Source organism: Neophocaena asiaeorientalis, unplaced genomic scaffold (genome assembly GCF_003031525.2).
Source record: "Neophocaena asiaeorientalis asiaeorientalis breed wild unplaced genomic scaffold, Neophocaena_asiaeorientalis_V1.1 scaffold148, whole genome shotgun sequence".
Classification (NCBI taxonomy): domain Eukaryota; kingdom Metazoa; phylum Chordata; class Mammalia; order Artiodactyla; family Phocoenidae; genus Neophocaena; species Neophocaena asiaeorientalis.
The window spans coordinates 997109-1019379 of NW_020174050.1; the positions used below are offsets into that span (position 1 = coordinate 997109).

The following is a 22271-nucleotide window of genomic DNA, read 5'->3' on the forward strand; positions in this document are numbered from 1 at the left end:
TATAAAAAATTGAGGACAACTTATATAATAGACATTAACCGGTAAAGTCAGCTATGGTTGACAGTAGTAGGTGGAAATTCAGAAGTGTCTCTTTAATGTTGGGAAGCACTTAGGAAATAAGCATAAATTCTGGCAATGTCTTCTCAAAAAATCTCTGTTTCCTACCAAACGGAAGAAATGCAGGCATAATTATGGGTATAAAGTCTAAAATTAAGATTCTTGTACTAAAATGATGGAATATTTGGGTCAGTGATTCTCAATATTAAAAAATGGTGAAAGGTGTTCAGAGTTTGCTGGAAAATATATCCAGGGGAACCATGACAACACTACTTCAACCAATCATGTAATATTTATTGAATACTTAGTGATAAAAAAAAAAACACCCAGTTCTGCCTAGCCAGGTGTAAAAATACTTGACCAAAATGGACCAGTTTGTAAGCAGTTCATGAATAATTTGTAAATGTGACCTTTCAGATAAGAGCAGAGCAGAAGTTATCAAAATTAATTTCACAGAGCCATAATTCTGGGCCATATTGAAATGAAATGAGATCACTGGTTAAATGTAGACAGTAATAAGTTGTATATCGTAAGTTGTAACTCTTCAAGGAACATACACTACATTGTGATTCCAAAACTAATTTGATCAGTGAGCACATTCTTCAAGTATGCCTATGAGTCTTGACTGGTGTGCTAGAAATGAAAGCTAAGTCTTTGTTTTTTTACTAACTCTGCTACCTTGGGCCCTTCACCCACCTTTATGGAGTCTCGTTCCCCATATCTTTTATCAATGCTGTTTACTTCTCAGAGTTGGTTTTGAAGCTTCAGCAAGTTAATTTTAGAAATAAAAAATAGACTTTAAAAGGGCTAAAATGCTGCCTACAAGTGAAATGGGTAGGTTGTTGCTTTTTAACTTCATGGAATCACCTAAAGAACTTCCCGGTTTGAGGTTAATTTTCCCTCTTGGAATCTTCGTGGGAGGGTAGAACTGCACATTCTGCAGAAGCTGCAAGGAGCAGGCATTGGCTTTCCCAGTTCTTGGCAGCTGAAGTCTTGAGCACCTGATCTTGGTTTAGTTAATGAAATGCAACCTGCTGGGGCTTAGAATCTTGGGAGGGGACCAGGGATGATTTTGGTTAATATGACTCCAGTTATATTTGCTATAAAACATGCTTCGTCTCTACCATAAAACTCTACATCTACCATGAGGTGAATTTCAATTCCTTGAAAGAGTTAACGATATATATAGAAGGCTTTCCTTGGCTTGTATTGGTTTCAGAGGAGCATTTATTCTGAAAACATAATCTTTCTTTCAAAGCAAAATCTGTTGAGTTAGAACACCTTCAGTTTCCATGGGCAAATCAAGCACATAGAAATAATATCTTATAGTGTATATACGGTAAATCGAATTCAGCTGAAATCATTGTATTTAGAACTTTGACCCAATAAATTGCTCTGAGGACTCGTCTTCAGCAACAGTAAACTTGTTCAGGCTCCAAAGATTTTCTTTTTGCCAGGCAGATACTACCTAATTAATGGCGTACAACTTGCAGCTGGGAGCAAGAAGGTATCCCCAGGGAGGCTGCTGTTTCTTTAATTAAAAACAAAATTTTTCTTTAAGAAGTGAGCTATTCTGGGCTATTTCTGGTAGAAGGCTGTTAACTTTTTCTTAATGGTACGTATTAAGCCTGAGAAGCGATCAAGGCATGGAGCTCAGTGTGCTGGGAAGTGTAAAGTGGATGCTTACGCTGTGAATCTTTTAGGACACAGCAAATCTAGAAAAAAGCAGGGCCTTGTGAGGCAGAGGCTGCCTCCTGTAGTGTCTTGGTGAAGGTCACAGGAATAGTGCTGGAGATCAACATGGCAGCATCACGCTCGTAGCATTTATGGTTTGCATTGTAGTTCCATTTATTTTGTTAACAGATCATCGTACTTAACATTAACAATAGTACGAGGCTATTGCAGCTGATAACAAGCAGGGAGTATCCTAGTTGTCTCCCTAGGAGCTCTGGTTTTGCTTAGGTTAGGCCGTCAGATGTCATTCCCAGAGTGGTTCCAGCTCTAGGTCTGTGGGGATAATGGAAATAAATGTTAGAAAACCGGAGCTAATGGGCGACAATCATCCTGCAGTTCAACAGATGCATATAAGGTCAGGTTATTGTACATAAAGATAAACCTGTCTAGCGTGACCCGTGTATCCACTACAGCCCACCTGATGGGTCCAGGGTCAATGTAAGAAATTCCCAAGGCCTGAATATAAAGCCATCACTGTTATGCTAAGGTACATCATACAGTTTTTTTTTTTCTTTGAACTAATGGTGTATGTAAGTTTCTGATGTGTGAGTATGAATAATCACTGCCAGAGCGAAAAAAAACAACCAATGCACGTGAGGCCCCCTCAGTCATGGGACTGAGATAATAGTTCAGTTGTTATTTTAGTACCTCACTGAGTGTGAGGTTTTAATCAAATCACCTTCTACTTTGTAATGAAGCAAATGTGTCTCCCCCTTGTTTATTTTCTTTTCCAAGACACTACAGCAGAGTTGTATCATAATTGTGTTTGCACAGTACAAGAAATTCCATCTTTCACTGACCTCAATGAGTTTATGCCTTGGAGTGAGGATGAGAAAGGAGACACCTCCATGCTTCCCCCATATGTTTCTCTTGTGGTGTCAGCACCTAGTTGAGCTGGGTGTGATTCTAGTAGTATTTTCCCTCTGACTCGATTCTGCGGCTTGAGCTAACTCCTTTATCTGTTGGCAACCCAAGGAACACTAATCGTTTCCAAAGCTGAAGGCAAAAGATAACTGGCTTTGTGGGGTTTATTAAAAGACAGTAATTCCTTCTCCAATGGGGCATGCAAATGTGGTCACAATCAACTTGGGGGTTAGAAGAAATTGATCAAGGGGCCCAATAACTGTCAAGAGGACAAGTCGTTTTATAAAAAGACTTTAGTTAAGAATGAAATAGCATCAAGCTGTTGAGTGGAAGACATGAATTGTGGGTGTACCTAAGGATGGGAACACCCAAAGACAAAGGCTTCAGCTTCTACAAGCTGTTCAGACCTCTAGAGTGGGGTGGGCTTTCAGTGAAAAACACATAGCCAGCCAAAGTTAGTTTAATGGATGTAGGAACTGCTTCATGCTAAATAATGTGCCACTTCTGTCATCAAGAGCAGAATTGTTAGAGTAAGAAAAACCATAGAAGAACTTGGATATATTATACAGCAATTTAAGATATGAAGAAAAGGCTGGTCTATGGGGAGAGGCGGGAGGGAAGACAAGTGCTCACTACTTAGTTTGGAATCAAAGTCAAGTGCTGGATCCAGAGCAGCTCACAACTGCTCATAATTAAATGAATCCAGGATTGTCCTACAGAGCTCCAGAATTCTACCTGGAACCCAAGAATCATAATCTGCTGGCTGTGTTCTAGAAACCTAATAGAACTTTTAGGTTATGGCATCATTATTTCTAGACATCAAGTGCCCCAGTCCCACAACCTTGTGAACAAGGTATAATTTGCTCTTTCAAAGCCACATAACCGCTCCAAATAGAACAACCCTTTATAATTGCAGGTTGTGGTTATAATAAACAGGCAGCGGGTAAAATAGAGCTTGAAACCTATGGAAGGAATATGTGAGTGATTTTTAGGGCTTCCTTCTAGCTCATCAAAATGTGTTTGGGTGGCCAAAAATTGGGTGATGCAGAAATTGAAGGGCTAATTAAAGGCCATAGAAAAATAGCTCATCAAAATGTGTTTGGGTGGCCAAACAATTGGGTGATGCAGAAATTGAAGGGCTAATTAAAGGCCATAGAAAAATATTGACTAATGCGAGAGAAATGATAAAATATTTATAGAAGATAATGACTAGAACCAGAAGAATCAGTATATTAGAACCCTTCATTAATCTGTCACTGAAAAAAACAGTTTACCTGTTGATTTAGCCAGCATTAAATATTTCAGAAAGTTGTTAGGTTAAAAAAAAAACTCTACCAAATTAGTGTTACCTCTCCTTAAAATACCCTCTTTTTCAATTTGTGCTCCCAGGGACTGAAAGAGTATGAATATACATGAGACACCAAAAAATGCACTGAGTTCCTAGAGAATAACATAATCCGGTGAAAACAAATTCAAAGGAGAAGTTATATGGCTTTCCAAACAACCCGAATTCTTATTAAGCCTAGGGATACCTCAAAGGGTGGGAGGTGAGGTAACTTGTGTATTGGGATTTTAACTCTATATAGATTATATGTGGATTGAGATGAAGGGAAACTGAATTAATTTAAATGAGAGAAAACGATTAGTTTAGCAGCAACAGAGACCAGATACTATTTTTAACTCTAGAATAGTTATACTCAAAGTAACTTCGCTTTTAATTTTTTAATTGAGGGATAAGTGACATATTAGTTTCAGGTGTGCCCTTTAGCCTTTTTCTCCAGAAATAGTTCAGTGAACTTACTTTCCCTTTAAGACACAATGTTCATGTGCAAAAGCACAAGAATATACAGGCAGGGAAACTTGTTTTAGTTTAGACTCATACTGCAGACAAAGAATGTTGCCTGCCGTCAGACGCTGCAGCTGTCCTGACAGTGTGCCCTGAGGGGAATTCAGGATGGAGAAAAACAGAAAACTTTCTGTGCTCTGGATTCTGGCCCTACGCATATCTAAAGCAATAATTTCAATGACCCCAGATTCTTGCACCTTCCCATATAATAGAAAAGAACTAAAATCACTAACTTGAGATGTCTGTTCTTTGCGATTAGCAATCATCTTTGATGTTCAACTTCATGCTTGTTTTTTCAGCAAAAAAACACCTATATATCCTGGCCCCTCCCTTACCTCCTCAGAGCTCTCTGAGAGGCTGTCTCCTGGGCTATAGTCCTCAGTAAGGTCCCCAAATAAAACATAACTCACAACTTTCAGGTTGTATGTTTTTCTTTAGTCAACAGTTGTATCAGTAGTAGAAGCGGCAGCAGTAACAACTTCGCTAGTATTACTGCTACTATTTTCTAGGAATTTTATATGCATAATCATTTCACTTAATCATTACAACAACGTGAGAAGTAGATATTACAATTTTCTTCTTACAGAAAAGGGAACTGAGCTCTAGGCAGTATAATTTAAGTTTATAAAGGTAGACGGAGAGGGGATTCTAATCCAGATTGGGTGATTCCAGAAATGAGTTTCCTTGATCATCTCCATTGCAGTGCCTCTCAGAATGTTAATTTTCTTTTGCTGTTTCTAATGATTCATATTGTTGATAGTTGGAAGCTTGAATTTCATTAGTCAAAGGCTTTTGCTTTCATATCCGTTTTAGGAAAAGATACCAGTAAATCGGCAGTTAAAATTTTACATCATTGAAAAGCCTGTTTAAGATCTGAGATGATAAGCCAAAACCACTTTTTTAAATCATTTTTTTAAATTTCAGAAGCAATATCTTTCTTTTTTTTTTTTTTTTTTTTTTTTGCGGTACGCGGGCCTCTCACTGCTATGGCCTCTCCCGTTGCGGAGCACAGGCTCCGGACGCGCAGGCTCAGCGGCCGTGGCTCACGGGCCCAGCCACTCTGTGGCATGTGGGATCTTCCCGGACCGGGGCACGAACCCGTGTCCTCTGCATCGGCAGGCGGTCTCTCAACCACTGCGCCACCAGGGAAGCCCAGAAACAATATCTTTAAAATGAATACAATTAAATCTAGAGAGAAAATATTTTTGTAGAAATGTGCACAGTTGAGATCACCTTCAGTTTAAAGTATGGAGTTCTATCGAAATTATTTTATACTTTTAATATCTTTATCAGGCATTTCTTAATGGGTGAAAACGTAATATCTGAAAGAAGCAAGTGGTACTATTTCCAGTGTTGCTTTAATTTGAGGAATGACGCTTGCCTTCTGAGAATCCTGCCATGTTATCTTTAAGACTTGATGATCTCCGTCTTTGAACTCAGTTTTTTCTATTGAATGCATTAAAATCCCTGAAATGATCTCTATACTGTCATTATCTCAGATGTGAGGTTGAGATGGATATAGTACCAGGCTGGGGATCTGAATTCTAGCCCTAAATTTGTCAGAAGTTGGTCGTATATACTTGCGTAAGCTCCTTGACTTTTCCATATGCTTAATATTCTCATCTCATAAAATAGTCTCATAAAATGACTTTAAATCATTGTTAGAATAATTTGGACAAATAGTCTCCTTCCCATTATGATTTTAAAGATACATTGTACAAAGCTGGGTTCTTTGCTGCCTTTTAAAACTGTACTTACCAAAGACAGTACACATGCATCAGGACTGTAGGGTATTCATTTCAGCATCAATCTGAAATGAAAACAATTATTTAAATCATGGAGTGTTTTGTTTGTAGACTAGTAGGTCATTTCAAAAGGTATAATAGGGGCTTCCCTGGTGGCGCAGTGGTTGCGAGTCCGCCTGCCGATGCAGGGGACACGGGTTCGTGCCCCGGTCCGTGGAAGATCCCACATACCACAGAGCGGCTGGGCCTGTGAGCCATGGCCGCTGAGCCTGCGCGTCTGGAGCCTGTGCTCCGCAACGGGAGAGGCCACAACAGTGAGAGGCCCGCGTACCGAAATAAACAAACAAACAAAAACAAACAAACAAACAAAAGGTATAATAAATTTTTTTGAACCTTGTTTAGAGGAAAGGATTCTTGTCAAAATGCAGTTTTATATTGAACTTTTAATTGACCATCCTTATTTAGTTTTACAGTGTCCCTGCTCTTGAAGAGTTTACAGTATTCCAGGAAAAAAGACAAGGAACAAATGACAATAGTTAATAGGTGCTAATTATTGGGTGTGCACTGAATGTTAAAGCATAACAGCTTGGGTGCCAGGGAAGGATTCCCAGAGGAGGTGGTGTCTAAACTGAATCCAGAATCTTGATGAAAGATTGAGCCACGTTATAGGGTGCGAATAGGGCAATCTAGGATGAGTCATTAGGTGCAAAACCTTGAGGTAAGAGCAACTTTAATGTACTTGAAAAATTGCAAGCAGTTCAGGAGAACCAACACAAGAGGAGCAAGAAGTAATGATCAGTTTGGAGAGGAAACCAAGGGTCCAAATTCTTCGATTAAAAAAGAAAATTGAACCTCAATTTAGAAGCAACAGAGAGCAATTAGAATGTATTAACCATTTTGTGCTTTGCAAAGGTTATTTTGACCTCAGTATAGAGATGGAATTGGGTGTGAGGCACTGGAAGAAGACTGGAGATGGGAGACCAAGGGTGTAATCCCAGCAAAAGATTGCTGAAGAGTACTGATAATGTAGAAGAAGGTATCTACTGAGAGATATTGAAGAGTTAGAATTGATAGGATTTGGAATTTAGTTGAATGTATATAGAAGTCAAGGATTCCATTTTAGACAATGTGAATGGCGATAATATTTATACATTTAGGAAATAAGAGGGGCTTTTAGGGGAAAGACTTTGGGCATGTTGAGTTTGAATTTCTTGTGGGACAAGAGAGCCCCCATGGACAGTTGGATAAAAATGTTGGTGCTGAGGGGGGAGATTCTGGCTAGAGGTAGAGATTTGAAGTTTGGAGGCGTGTCCATGGATGGGAACACTCAGGGAAAATGTCATATCATGAAAAGTGAAGAAGATCAAGGAAAAACTCTGGAAAACATGGAAACTTAAGGGATAGGTAGAGAGGAAGACAATACTAAAGAGAGTAAGAAGGGAAGAGTCAGAAGGAAAAAGGTAGAATATGGTAATGCAGATGACAATTGTTTCAAGAAGAAAAATAATTGTGGGTATCAAGTGTTTTGCAGAGAAGGCTGGTAAGATAAGGACTGAAAAATGTTTATTAGATTTAGCAAGAAGATTTCAGTGTGACTTTGCCATCAGTGGTATGGTAGCATCAGAAGCTGTACTGCAAAGGGTAGAGGAATTAATAAGAGGTGTAAGGAATGAGAGTATATACTGTTCTTTCAAGAATCTTGGCTGTAAGAGAAGGAGAAAAAAAAGCTAGGGAGTAGTGTCTAAAGTATCTTAGTTTTTTAAGATCAGGAGATAAGTAACTTTAAATTAGAATCATTAAAAAGGTATTGTTGAAACAAAAGAGTGTAACTAATGAAAGAAGATTCCAAGGAAGTGGGATGAATGGAATTCAGAGTGATACTACTGACCTGGTATCATTTTTTCTATTTTAACAATAATTTTGGATTTTCAGTCAGTAATTAATAGTCTTCCGGTATCGGTAATTTGCCTTTGTCATTATTAGCTAAATTCCAGCTGAATTCTGACAATGACATGGAGTGACAGTAACAGACTCATGAAATAAACTTATGATTTTCCTTATATAATCTCTATATCTCACTCATCCGATGTGTAAAGGGGAATTATAATGTTACCTAACATTTAGAATTGTTTTAGATCATTCTATAAATACATGTAAAGCTATTAATATTCTGCTTAACAAATAGAAATGGTTTAATAATTGCTAGCTATGACACTGAGGATTATAAAATCTACTTATACTGAGAGATGTAACAATTTTTCCTGAAGTATGGGAGAGAAGAAAAGGGGAGAGCAGGAGGCGAAGGGGATGAGAGAGGAAGAGTCAGTCTCCTCTTTGCCCAGCTTCTCTTGGCTATTTGCATTTGACTGTCTTTGAAATTTTAATGATCAACTCCAGCACATAACAGTGGCTTTCTGAAAACTTTGGGAAATCTGTTGGGACATCTTAGGGATAGCATAGTAATGAGTTTTCAGAAGAATGAACAGGGATGCCTTGCCTGAATGATGGAGAGAAATAAAAATCAAGTCTAATTTTGCAGCGGTAAGTTTTTCTACAGTCAGTGGGCCTCTACGGAATATAAAAATGGACCAGTTCTGAGTGCCGTGGTAGAGCCGAAAGAAAGTTACACTGATGGTTCTGTTTCCTGTTCATTTCAAGATCAGGGTGAGGGTAGGTAGGGGTAGATGACCACGTAATGAAACACTGATTTAGTATGGTTCAGAGGCCCCTTCTGCCACTCTTCTATCAACTGTGCCAAGTATATTTAGAATGGCAGACAGAAATGGATCCCTGGATATAAATGACTTGGAGTGAATGTAGTAGATGGGCCCTACTTATAAGGAAAAGAAACTGTCAAGCATTTGGATGAGGAGATTAAATGATAAACTTAATGAGAAGTTATAATCCAAATTATAGGGTAAATGGGACAAATATTAACACTAAGCATTGAGAATTAAAGTGAATGCTGTTCTAGCAGATTGAAGTCAGAAAGCAGAGGTGAGCACACCTACCTCACAATGAGATTAACGTAGAAAGACAATCAAAAAGGCTAACAAACACCAGAGGGTCTAACGTCCTAGGGCTCTAAATAGTCAAATGTTCATGAGTATCTCAACTCCATTCCTCTCACTGTTCTTTAGCTATTACGGAAAGTCTGGCTACTCAGCAGCAGCGCTGCTATAAATTTACTGGTTATAAAGCAAGAAAATAGAACACTACCAAACTGCCTTCTCATCATGGTTGTTGAAAATAAAGTTTTAAAACGGCAATGTGTTATAATGAAAAATATAGTGAAAAGCAGATTAAAGAAATGAAAAGCAAGAAGCTTGAAGGAAGCATGTGCTTCGTGCATAAAGCTCAGTTTGTCTCGTATGAGGTCAAAAAATTTGTAGCTGGATGAACAGATGATGGGACTAGAGATGGGTTACAAAAGTGGTATTTTGACAGAATATAAGAAAAGGATTTAGGCTTTTTTTTCTTGATGACTGCATGAGGCCGTCAGAGCAAATTCTGCTGATAGAAAACACCTTTTAGGTAAGGTGACTTTTTTTTTCCCCCTTCTGGAAAAGGCAGCCTAAGCAGCTATTTATATTACCCAAAGCCAGTTTGTAGTCCAGGAAGGAACTGTTCTATTTACTTGCCTTATGCTAAGTGTTTTAATGCCGATAATGACCAAAATATCCTAATACTCCAAGTCTTTCAGTTTTTGTTTAGAATCTTACTTGTTTTGAATTTTAATGAAAGGTGAACATGATATATTTCTCAGCAGAATTTAAAGAACAGGCTTTTATTCTATTGTACCCTTTTCATCTGGAATTCTGACTTTACAAATTACAAACAAGGTTGGCAAATAGGTCTGGGATTGGAGTGTGTACATGGAAATTGGAGGAGAAATCAGAATCTTCAAGGGTATAGAGAAGAAAGACAAACAATGTGATGTAGCTTGATTTGTTAATTTAAGGCTTTGTTTGATAGTATACGGTGAAAAGCAAAACTTCCCTAAAACGTTAAGAGAATTGGGTACGTATAACCCCAAACTTAAAAGAACAAAAACAAAGGCACAAACAGCTTTTCACAGTCTGACTTTCCAAAAACCACTTCAAATATAAAAGAACCTCTACTGAGAAGAGAGAAAGACATTTTCTAGTTGGTAGAGAAAGCCACACTAGACTCAGTAGAAATTATGAGGAGAATATCATGGTTTAGTTTATAGAAAAATGTTCTCATAAATGAAGCCACTGGGCAGTGAAAATAGTCTACCTCTAAGAGAAAATAAATTGACTATATTTAAATGGAAGCTGAATGACCTGTGGAAGGGATTAACTGAGTAAAAAAGTACACTAAATGAGCTTTAAGGTTTTCTTCTGACACACAAACTTTTGTGATTTTTATTAAGTTTTAGGATATTATCAAATGTGCTCTGATAGAATAGTAATAGAAATAGAATAGAAAAATAATAGAATAATAAAATGAAACCAGCCTTTGTTGCTTTCATGGTTTAGATGAACAAAAATTCATGTAAGTTCTTGAAAAAATTCTTTAACTTATAGAAAGGGACTTCTGATTGGCATTAAATCACTGGCCTAAGTAGTATTAACTTTTTTTTTTAATTTATTTTCTTTTATTTTTTGGCGGTACGCGGGCCTCTCGCTGCTGTGGCCTCTCCCGTTGCGGAGCACAGGCTCCGGACGCGCATGCCCAGCGGCCATGGCTCATGGGCCCAGCCTCTCCGCGGCATGTGGGATCTTCCCGGACCGGGGCACGAACCTGTGTCCCCTGCGTCGGCAGGCGGACTGGCAACCACTGCGCCACCAGGGAAGCCCCATAGTATTAACTTTTACACTATAGTTAAATTACTTTTATGTAAAAGCAAAAATGATGGGTCCAAAATGGATCATAAATGTTTCCTTCCCAATAGACAACAAAACCAACAATAGTTAAATCCGGCCAAAAGGGATACAACTTAATATCATGAACTTTAGAAAGAGGTGAGCAAAGGAAGATACTATTTTGGTATGGCATAGAGTTGTTCTTAACCCTGCCTCTATACTGCAGAAATAGAATTGGTGAGACATCAAAATTCTTGGAATTGTCACTAATACCTCCAAATTAGCTGTAAAGTGAAATGGAGTGCTCTCTTTATCTTTTTTGACTATTCTAATATAGCACTCTGAAATGACTGCTGGAGAATAATGGGTCAAATGGAGGATGCAAACAAATGGATTACTGCATCTGAAAAGGCCAACAAAACATTTCTCCATCAGGCAATCAATAACAAATGAGTAAATCTTACTATATAAGTTCTTAATACTATGCAGTATTAAGTAGAGGGTTAAATTTTCTTACCTCTGAATTGCAGTAGAGAGGAGGTGAGTTTATAGAACAACACTTGGAGGCAAAGTCTGAGCGCTTGTCAACCAGCTCTTCGAGTTCTGTCTCTGTGGCATCAGGCAGTTTTCCTCTTAGCCTCTCTGCCAGTCTGAAAGGCCAATTTTATGTAGAGTTTTACTAGATGTGTTTTATAAACACATCTAGTGCAAAATGATAGCCACTTCAGATCTTTAGCAAAAAAAAAAGGAAAATATAGTTGCCCTTCTTAAGAAAACTTAATATCTGTGGAATGATTTTTAGTGCCTCAATTTGAGATTAGAAAGTGAAACCTGTCTCTTTAGATCATGAAAGTAAACATACAAACTGTTGCTGAATTTGAATTCCCGCCTTTCCCCTTTCATTCGCTCAGTTGCATCAATCAGCATGGATGACTTCCTCCTCTATCCTCCCTGACCTTTCATCTTCTCTCAAGTTCTAGATTTCAAACTCCTCAAAGAATACTTCCCTTAGAGGACTTTGTCACCTTCATGTATTCTCCCTCATTTTATGTAATTTTCCCTTCAGTTTGCCTACTTCTCAACTAGCTGTACTAGAAAACACAAAAAAGGTTAGAAACTTTGGCTCTTGCTTTTAGCTCTACTATTAACTAACTCTCTATCTCCCTTTCAAGACGGTGCTGGGATCTGAATTCTCTTGATTCTCTCCCAGTTTGATTGGTCTATGATCTTGGTAACTCTCTACCCTCATAATGGTTTATGACTCAGCCTGGTTTACGACTTTCTCCAAGAAATACTTGCCAGCCCACTCAGTAGTGGGATTGGGAAGTAGTAGAGACCCAAGTTTATCTGGAGTTGGGATTAGTAAAATGGTTACAGGGAAAGGACAAGAGGGTGAGGGTGACTAGCCTGCTTATAAAAGCGTAATTAAAAGGAGTTGGTTCCAGCTGGGAGGGAAAGCAAGTCAGACCAGAAGGAACTCTGGTAGGATAGGGAGAAAAAGGGCATGTATGGGATTGTAAATACCTAGACTCAATTGTTTCCATCTTCTCTACTTTCAAAACCCAAAATGTCAATTTTACTGCATTAACATTTTTAATGTATTGAGATTATATAAATTATCACTCAGTTGCCCCGTGTAATCCTGGAGTTCAAAACCGTTGGCAGAGAACTTAATCTTGCATTATCTGTAACATTCTATAACGCCTCCATAATCTATTAATTATGTAATTTCCTGTTAACTGGGAAATAACCATTTTGAACTTAAGGATTTCACAGCTTTTTTTTCTTTTAGAGCTTTGTTAAGGTAGACTTCATGGGGGTCACTGAAGAAGGTGTCATCCTTTTGGGATTCTTTATAAAGGTCTTTTTGTGGGGTTGTATTTGTGCTTGCTTGATCTGTTGTTCAAAATGATTTGAAATGAATCTAAGAAATTAATCAAGTTGAGAATGATATGATCTTCTCAACAGAGATTTTCCAGGAAGCCAGTAAAACTTTTTATTATTATGGCCTATTATTTTAGTGTTAACACTTATTTATAAAGAAATGCCTTCCTTTTTGACTTAGCACATCTAAAGTCTTCAACTCTTCTTCAAATAGTAGTACTGGGCTACTATTATTGATAAATTTGGAGGAATCAGCCAGAACAAGTCCCTTACTTTTTCTTGTACTCAGTAAATGTGTTTTCTGAATAATCGGCACACAGTTCTTGTCCCTTTTCAATGAAAGAAGATAGTTCTCTCGTCAATTGAGGACCCTGTAAGAAAACAGTTATTTGTCTTGAAACACTGTCCAGGGAGATGTTAAATCAGAACTCCATGCAATGTATCAAGATGAGTGTTTATTATCTATTATCAGATATTGGCTAACATTTTCTATGTAAGACCAGATTGTAAATATTTTAAGCTTTGTAAGTCCTATACAGTCTCTGCTGTACCTACTCAACTACCACCATGGCAAAACAGCCATAAACAATAAGTAGAGCTATATGCCAATGAAACTTTATGAACACTGATGTTGGAGTCTTATATAATTTTCATGTATAATATTATTATTTTTAGGGCATTTAAAAATGTAAGACCATTCTTAGATCACAGACACCAGGCCAGATTTGCCCTATGAGCTGCAGTTTGCCAACCCTTGATCTATAGCAAAGTTGATAAAGAAAATGTAGTACATTGTACCTTAGCATTGAAACAGGCAGTAGAGTCTTCAGAGTGGCAGCATTCATCAAGGCTTTTCAGGGTTGGCTTAAGTATTTTACTGAGGAATACTTCTGGAATATGAGTCTTCCTACTTAGATCAAACGTATACCTGGCATGAAAGAGAAAGGAGATAACACTCTTTAACAATGGGTAGATTTGTGTAGGCGTATCATGTTTTGAAATTTGACATCTATTAAGGCAGAATACCTGCCTTCTTAATTAAAAATAAGATTTAATTAAAATTGACTCCAAATCAACAGGTTTGAAGTTAAAATCAATATTCTCATTTGAATGCAAATTGTTAACAGTTGCTTTGAAGCTATTGTAACTAGTTAATTTAACTTAAGTAAAATGCTGTATGTACTACATATAAATTTGTTTATATATAAACAGATCTACTTCACATGCCTATGGAACTGTCCTTTATGCAACTATAATACAATGAACCCTATATAAAGCATCAAGTGAGTAACTTGGGTAGCTTTTCTGTGAAAGTAGTTTGTGTAAATTCTTCCATTGTTTATGCATTTATAAAAACAATGAGGGGCTTCCCTGGTGGCGCAGTGGTTGGGAGTCTGCCTGCCTATGCAGGGGACGCGGGTTCGTTCCCCGGTCTGGGAAGATCCCATATGCCGCGGAGCGGCTGGGCCCGTGAGCCATGGCCGCTGAGCCTGCGCGTCCAGAGCCTGTGCTCCGCAACGGGAGAGGCCACAGCAGTGAGAGGCCCGCGTACCGCAAAAAAAAAAAACAATGAGTACTTAGACAAATGTAAATTAGTTTCAATCCAAATTCAGTCTAAATCCTGCTCTCTAATACTGGTAATTGATTGTAGGGCCTGTTGACTTAATTAAGAAATATTTTTACACCTCAAGTATGCACGTACTCGTAGTTCATGCAACTCAGTATACGCAACCAATGGTTTATTTTAGTTCTTAGCTGGAGGAAAACAGATAAAGGCTTACTATTTCTTCCCATTTTAATTTCTTTGTCACTTAATGCTAGTGAATATCAATACTGGCAAATTAGATGAACCCTACTTACTGATCCAGGACTTTGGTGTTTCCTTTATCACACACATCTTTGTTTGTGGGCAACTTGACATCTGGTAGGTCGGGGTTTTGGGCAGCTGGCATGAAGTAAGTGCACACAAAAATGTCCATGGGTGTTTTTTCTTGACAACAGTCCTTAAACTTAGAATTCTTTGTGGATAAGTTGTCACAGATTTTTACTGTGTACTCAGGCAGCTACAAAAGCAATTGTGAGTTTGTGCATTGTTAGTTTCCTAGTTAGTATAATTAAAAATAAAGAAGGCTTACAAAAGTCAGTGTGAATGCTCTTTCAAGGTACATTGGTAGGACGTTTGCGGAGGGCAATTTGTCAATGTGTACTAAGAGCCTTAAAGTATACAATCTGATTTCCACGAATTTACTCTAAGAAAATAATTATGGGTGAAGGGAAGATTTAGCTATAAGGCTATTAAGGGCAGCATTGCTTAACATATTAAACTGAAACAACCTAAATCCAATAAAAGGGGACTGGTTAAATAAAAAGATGGCATATCTAGGTAGATTAATGTAGCATATGCAATACATACATAGAGTCCCACTTAGCCATTATAAGTCAGGTTATAGAAAAACATCTATGGACATAGACAGGTATCCTTAATGAAAAAAGGCCAGGTAACAAAGTATCTATCTCTAAAGAGGTCCACAGACACGTAGTGACTTTTATTTAAGTAACAGTTCAAATTTGTATCTGCTTGAAAGGATTATATAAATGGAAGGTGAGAAATTTGGATGACTATCAAATTTTAATAGACATAACAAAAACATTAGACACTTTAAATAATGGTTGTAGTGTTGTCTAATAGAACAGATGATGAATGATGAAATAATTTCTATCTGTACTGTGCAATACTGAGCATTTGAAAAGTGGCTAGTGTTACCAAAGTTGAAGTTTAAACTTGTTTAATTTAAACTTAACTATACATGACTAGTAGATCTGCATTGGGCTCTGTAGGTAGAGTAAGGTCTTGGGAATCAGAATCTTGTCCTTGTGTGTGGACTTTGCCGCTTGCTAGTTGTATGACTTCAAATTATTAAACCTTGCTAATCTTCTGTTTCCTCATCTGTAAAACTGAGTTAACAATATATTTAAATTTCATAGGATACATATGAGGATTCATTGAGATGATGCATATAAAAAGCAGCTTAGGAGAATGCCTGCCACTCAGTATGTGGCCCATGACGATGATGATTTTCTTACCTCCTTAGCCATGCAGTCCTCAGAGGCAGACTCACAGCACTTGGAGAGGATTGTGGTAATACCTTCAGCCAGTGGCAAAACATCCTCCAGATTTGCAGTAGGCACTTTTTGGGCAAATTTTATGAGATGGCTAAACAGTTAAAAATGAATTAGTAGTTTACCCATATTCTCAGTTTTTTTGGTTTCATTATGAACACAGAGTCGGGAGGAGTAATAGCATAATTTTAATTCCTCAACGGCTGCATAGAGCACAACTGCTATGTGATGGATCCTTTGTGCAGAAGTCACTATTCAGAATTCAGTCATCCCCAATGGATCTTCATATTTTCAGTACTGATACAGAGCTTCTACATGGCCAGATCTACGTAGTTGAAGCATGCCTTTAAAATGTTAGATCTAACGTATAGCTGATTCACTTTGTTATGCAGCAGAAACTAACACAACATTGTAAAGCAATTATACTCCAATAAAGATGTTAAAAAATAGTTGTGATAAAAAAATGTTAGATCTAAAACGGCAATAAATAAAGCACTAATGTCTGTTCATAAGGCCAGCGTTGTGTTTTTGTGACCCCTCATCGTGTTTAAAAGTTTTCATGAGTTCATTTAGAAACTACAGATAAAAGAAATACTGAAGACCTATAGCCCTAGACCACAGAGTTAATAAATGTTGATGTTTTGATGTATTACCCTGAAGTATTTTATAAGGCTTACAAGGTATTCTATAAGCGATTATGCTCTGCTATACCATTCACCTGTTTTCCTTTTTCACTTAATATATCAGGAATAGGTTCTATATCATTCTTTTTAAATTGCGGCAAAAAACATATAAAATTGGCCATCTTAACCATTTTTAAGTGTATAGTTCAGCAATGTTAAGTATATTTACTTTTATATAACAGATCTCTAGAAATTTATCTTGCAAAATTAAAGCTCGAAACCCATAAATACTGCCCCCTCCCCACTGATCCACCCTCAGCCTTTGGTGAGCTTCTACCTTTTTGCTTTCTTTTTCTATGGCTTTTATTACTTTAGATATTCTATATGAGTGAAATCATACAGTATTTGTCCTTTTGTGACTGCTTACTTTGCTTAGCCTAATGTCCTCAATGTTCATCCATGTTGTAGCATGTGACAGGAGTTTAAGACTATATAATATGTAATATAGGTATGTATTGTATGTATGTATCACACATTATCCATTCATCTGTCAGTGGATATTTGGGTTGCTTCTACCTCTTGACTATTGTGAATAATGCTACAGTTAACATGGGTGTGCAAATATCTCCTTGAGGTTCTGCTTTGAATTTCCCTGGATATATATGCAGAAGTGAGATTGATGGATCATATGGTGACTCTATTTTAAAATTTTTGAAAAACCTTCATACTGTCTTTCACAATGGCTGTACCATTTTGCATTCCCATCAGCAGTGCACAAGGATTCCAATTTCTCCATATCCTTGCCAACACTCATTTTCTGTTCTTTTGGTAGTGGCCATCCTAATAGGTGTGAGATGATATCTCATTGTGGCTTTGATTTGTATTTCTTTTATGATTAGTGATGTTGAATATCTTTCCACTTACATATCTCTTGTTGAATCATCTATTCAATTATTTTTAATCAAGTTATTTTTTGTTGAGCTGTAGAAGTTCCTTAAACATTCTAGATATTAAACCCTTACTAGATAGATGACTTGCAAATATTTTCTTCCATCCCATAGATTGCCTTTTCACTTGGTTTTTTCCTTTAAAGTGCAGTAGTTTAAGCTTGATGTAGTCCTGTGTATCTATTTTTGCTGTGACCTATGCTTTGTTGTCATTTCCAAGAAATTGCCAAATCCAATGGCCTGAAGTTTATTCCCTATGTTTTCTTCTAGGAGTTTTATAGATTTAGATCTTTAATCCATTTTGAATTAATTTTAATGCATGGTGTAAGGTAAGGGTTCAACTTCATTCTTTTGCAAGTGCGAATCCAAATTTTCCGCACCATTTGTTGAAGAGACTTTTTTCTCAGTCATGTAGTTTTGGCACCCTTGTGGAAAATCATTTGGCCATATATATATTAGGGTTTCTATGTGAGCGCTCTATTCTTTTCCACTGGTCTCTCTGTATTTTGTTATGCCCATACCACAGTGTCTTTATTACGGTTGCTTTGTAATATGTTTTGAAATGAAAGTGTGAGACCTCCAACTTTGTTGTTCTTTTTCCAGATTGTTTTGGCTATAAGGAGTCCCTTGATATTCCATATGAATTTTAGGGTGATTTTTTTTTCTGTTTCGGCAAAAAAAAAAAAAGTGCCATTGGGATATTGATAGAGATTACATTGAATCTGTAGATTGCTTTGGATAGTATGGATATTTTTACAACATTAATTCTTCCAATCCATAAGCATGAAATGTCTATTTGTAGTTTTGATTTCTTTTAGCAATACTTTGTTTTCAATAAATATTCTTTTAAAATATAATTATAACAAACTATGGCATTCTCTCATAAATGGGTATATCATGATTGATTTAAATATGCTGTATTAGGAAATATCTAAGTTTTTCATATTTAAAAAAAAATGTGGCAGCAATGTTTTTAGCTAAATCTTTGTCCACGCTCAGTGATAGTTCCTTGGAGTAAATTCCTAGACACTAATGCAAGTATAAATTTATGATTAAGACATATATGTATATTGTTATAGGGGGTTTTATACTATGAATTCCTATGCTCTGCATGCCAAATACTCTAAATGCAAGGAAAACTAAAGGGAAGTTTTAGAGAAGATGCCATTTAGTATTTCAGTAGTTCTAGTGGAAGATTATTTTTAAAGGACTTGTGAAAGTAGTTTCTATGCCCTTTGGGGGAACCTTAAGATCTGGTCCCAGCATGAATTCTTTCATTACCATTAGAGGAAAACACTTGTGGATCAGAGTAAAAGGAATTAAAGAGACTCTAAATACTGAAGATATAAAGCTGGCAAATCTAGATGCCTGAGAAGTTGAGGGAAGTGTAAACATAGCAACTGTCAAAATTGTGAAATTAACAATAGCCATACAAAAATCAAAGTGAAGCTTATAAACAAAGTAAGTAATTAGAATAAATTCATGAAGCTTAAGAGATGTACACTATAGAGCACAAAGCTTCATATAACAAGAATTCAGGAAGTTTTTTCCCAAGGAAAACATAGGCAAAGCAAGTAACACGTGATGAATAAAAACGATTGTTTTTGCTCATGTGTTTGTAATACATGCTAATATGAATACTGAGGAGATAATTTCTAGTGGTCTACCAGTCTTCCCATATGAGCATATGGAAAAGGTTGATTAAAATCAAATTATGTTTTAGAAAAGTTTTGTTCCTTATTCATATTTTGTGTAGAGAAAAGAAAAAATAACTGGGCCCTACTTGAGGATTATTGGAGCATAACACTATGGTCTGTATCTTCTATTACAAACATTTTCTTAGAGAATCCTAATATTATGGATCAATAGTGCAGAAACAAACAGCTATACATGCTGATGGTGCTAAATCTTTACCTGAGCCTTGATTTCTCCTTCCCATAAGCAGAGTATTGTGAACAGATTCTATTTGACATTGTGGTGAGAAGTGATAAATGTTTAAGCTGAAGTCTCTAGAAAATAAATGAGAGAATGTCATTAGATGGTCAGGATCCATTGAAAGCAGTGTGCAGGAATGGCCAAAAAGAGACCATTTGGACTCCTTTTGATGACTAGAAAACTGAATTCTGACCAACGGAACTTTTTCCCCAGAGGTGATTGTGTGTTTTTTTCCAATTAACAAAATACGAAAGAGGCATTTTAAAAACGTTTATGGATTCCAGAATCGGAATCTTTCTAACATTATTTGAAAGGAACGGCATTAATAGAAGAAGAAGAAAAAAGAACATAACTATGTAACAAAATGACACTTACCTCTTTCAAAAAGCATACTGTTGGGTTTGGTGAGGTACAGCACAACCCTACCATGGAGAGAGAACTCTTGGTGTAACTGACTAATAGTGTCAAAGGAGCTTGTCCATAATTAATGGAATATTCATACATAAATCTGTGGGGGAAAAATAGGATTGGTCAAAACATTTGTGGTAAACAGTCTTTTTCAGAAGTATTTTGATGGAAAAAGGGTGCATGTTAGTTGATAGTTATAATATCTAAAAAGCACTAGGGATTTAGAGAAAGGGTTATAATACTAGTCACTTTTAATCAATATCTCCATTTAAAAAATTGTTTCTAAATTTCCATGTAGATTACTTGGGAGGGGTCATTTATCCCTTTATTCCTTTAGCGTCTGCCATATGCGTGGCCTATGGTAGCTGCTTATTAACGTTGGTGGAAAAAATTGAAATGAAGGTAATGGAATGATCTTTCATTATCTGTTTATTCTAGACAATTGCTGTGTATAGGCTTGTTTGTTGAAATTACTTTAATTTTTGTGAGCATAAGCCACTAAGTGTCTAAAGAGACTGAGATCTTAGGCAAAATCCTCCCTGAATTTACAGGGATGGGCAAGCCAACCAACTTTTATGAAATCACGACCTAGGTTTCATACTTCTAAAGCCAGTTTGAATGATGTTGCTTTTGACTTCTGTGTGTGTATATATATTTTTTCTATTATCATAATTTTTTTCCAACTTTATGATCTTCTGAGAGTAAAGAATCAATATATAATCGGCTCTTCATGAATGTTAAACAAGGTAAAAGTAATATGTCCACTAATGTGGTACAACAAGTGTCATGTTCACAAGTGTTTCTGGGAATGTACTGTAAGAGTGAAAAACTGTTTATTTCTTATGCTCTACTGGAAATTAAATACTTGTACACAGCAATAAAATTCTATCAGATGGAGTATGCAAGGATCCCTAACATAAGAGGAATCACAACAGCTGCTGTCAAATATTTGAATGTGTTATGTGGGCAGGGGATCCAAGTGAGTCTGCTTCAGATACTGGAACTAGGATGAGAGAGGGTAGACGTTTGGGAAAGTTGACTTCATCTCCATCTGAGAAAGCTATTTGTAATAGGCACTGACAGAGATGGGATGTTGTGGGTGACAGTCAAGTTTTCGTTATTGGTAATTGTCCGGGTTGCCGTATAAGAGGTGTTTATATAGAATAGGGGGCTAGATTAGACATGTATGTTATTTTATGCCCTGAGGTTTTACATATGATGAAAGCAGCTTACTGATCAGCAAACCCCTTGGGATCTTTCCTGAATGCCTCACAGATCTCATCATTTGTTGGCTCTACGTAGGTAGGAAATTCTTGTGGCTGGTGCTTCAGGGCAGCCATACAGAGTTTCTTTTCAAGGCCCTCTTTGGTGCAGCACTCGGGAGTTCCTGGGTGCACTGGGAATGGAGAGTCACTTTCACAGGACTTAGCAGACAATGCTGAAGTCTAGAATGAGAAAAGAAAAGTAAACTCACATATGTGCAAGTTTCCAGGCTTATAGTTCTCCATTTAGTATAACATCTTAGTGTTAAATTTTAAAATTCTCATTAGTAACAAACTGGCCATGACAAGCTGCATTATTCTAGTTATAGGCTAGTACAGGGTCTTATGTTAAGACTCAGAGTAGGACCAAAAGAGAATCTTCATTAACAAGTTAACTGTACACGATTGCAGCTGTTAGAGGTTTGATCCTCTAGTACAGTGTTTATCCACAGGGATATTAACATCTCTAAGGATGAGGGAGGTCATTTGAAAAAGCTCCATTGATTCTGATGTGATCTCCTATCTGTATTCTGTTCTAAATACCACTAAGAATGGGGACCTCCCTCTTCCCTCCTCTCCTCCCTTTGTTAAATGAACAGGCTCTTAATCCTTGACTGCTTTTGTCTTCAACATTGATTTGCATTCTCCTACTCAATGGTTCTTTAGACTGCTTTTGCATCAGTGTATAAAAATAAGAAATGCCAAAAAAAAAAAAAAGAACAGAAAAAAAGAAATGCCTGGGCTACATAACACAGAAATTCTGATCAGTAGGTCAAAGATGAGGCCTGAGGGCCTGTTTTTTCCCCAAAGTCCCAAAGTTTATTCTCCTATGCATCATGGGTTGAAGCACTGGTACAACTTAATTTACTGCCTCAACAGTGGTACATAGATACGTGTGGGCGGACTAAGTCCATGGTAAGAGTACCACCAAAGCAGTTGTAGCAACAAAATGTTCTTTTTGGAAAGAATTTGATACCTGGAATAAAAATGTGGAATAGAAATAGTCCCATGGAAATA

The 22271-nt window shown here is 37.0% G+C and overlaps 1 protein-coding gene across 1 annotated transcript in view; it reads right to left on the minus strand.

Annotated features, from left to right (window-relative positions):
• Window positions 1-1884: 1884 nt before the first annotated feature.
• The window catches only part of GC (GC vitamin D binding protein), a 41012-nt gene continuing 20625 nt past the window's right edge, over window positions 1885-22271 (minus strand). The window contains exons 4-13 of the mRNA XM_024754134.1: window positions 21226-21437; window positions 19960-20092; window positions 19564-19658; window positions 16044-16173; window positions 14820-15022; window positions 13758-13887; window positions 13233-13330; window positions 11593-11725; window positions 6256-6311; window positions 1885-2064 (exon numbers count right to left, since the gene is read on the minus strand). Coding sequence (XP_024609902.1) covers window positions 6279-6311; window positions 11593-11725; window positions 13233-13330; window positions 13758-13887; window positions 14820-15022; window positions 16044-16173; window positions 19564-19658; window positions 19960-20092; window positions 21226-21437 — 1167 coding nt within the window. The 3' untranslated portion in view covers window positions 1885-2064; window positions 6256-6278. The remainder of the gene's footprint in view (window positions 2065-6255; window positions 6312-11592; window positions 11726-13232; window positions 13331-13757; window positions 13888-14819; window positions 15023-16043; window positions 16174-19563; window positions 19659-19959; window positions 20093-21225; window positions 21438-22271) is intronic.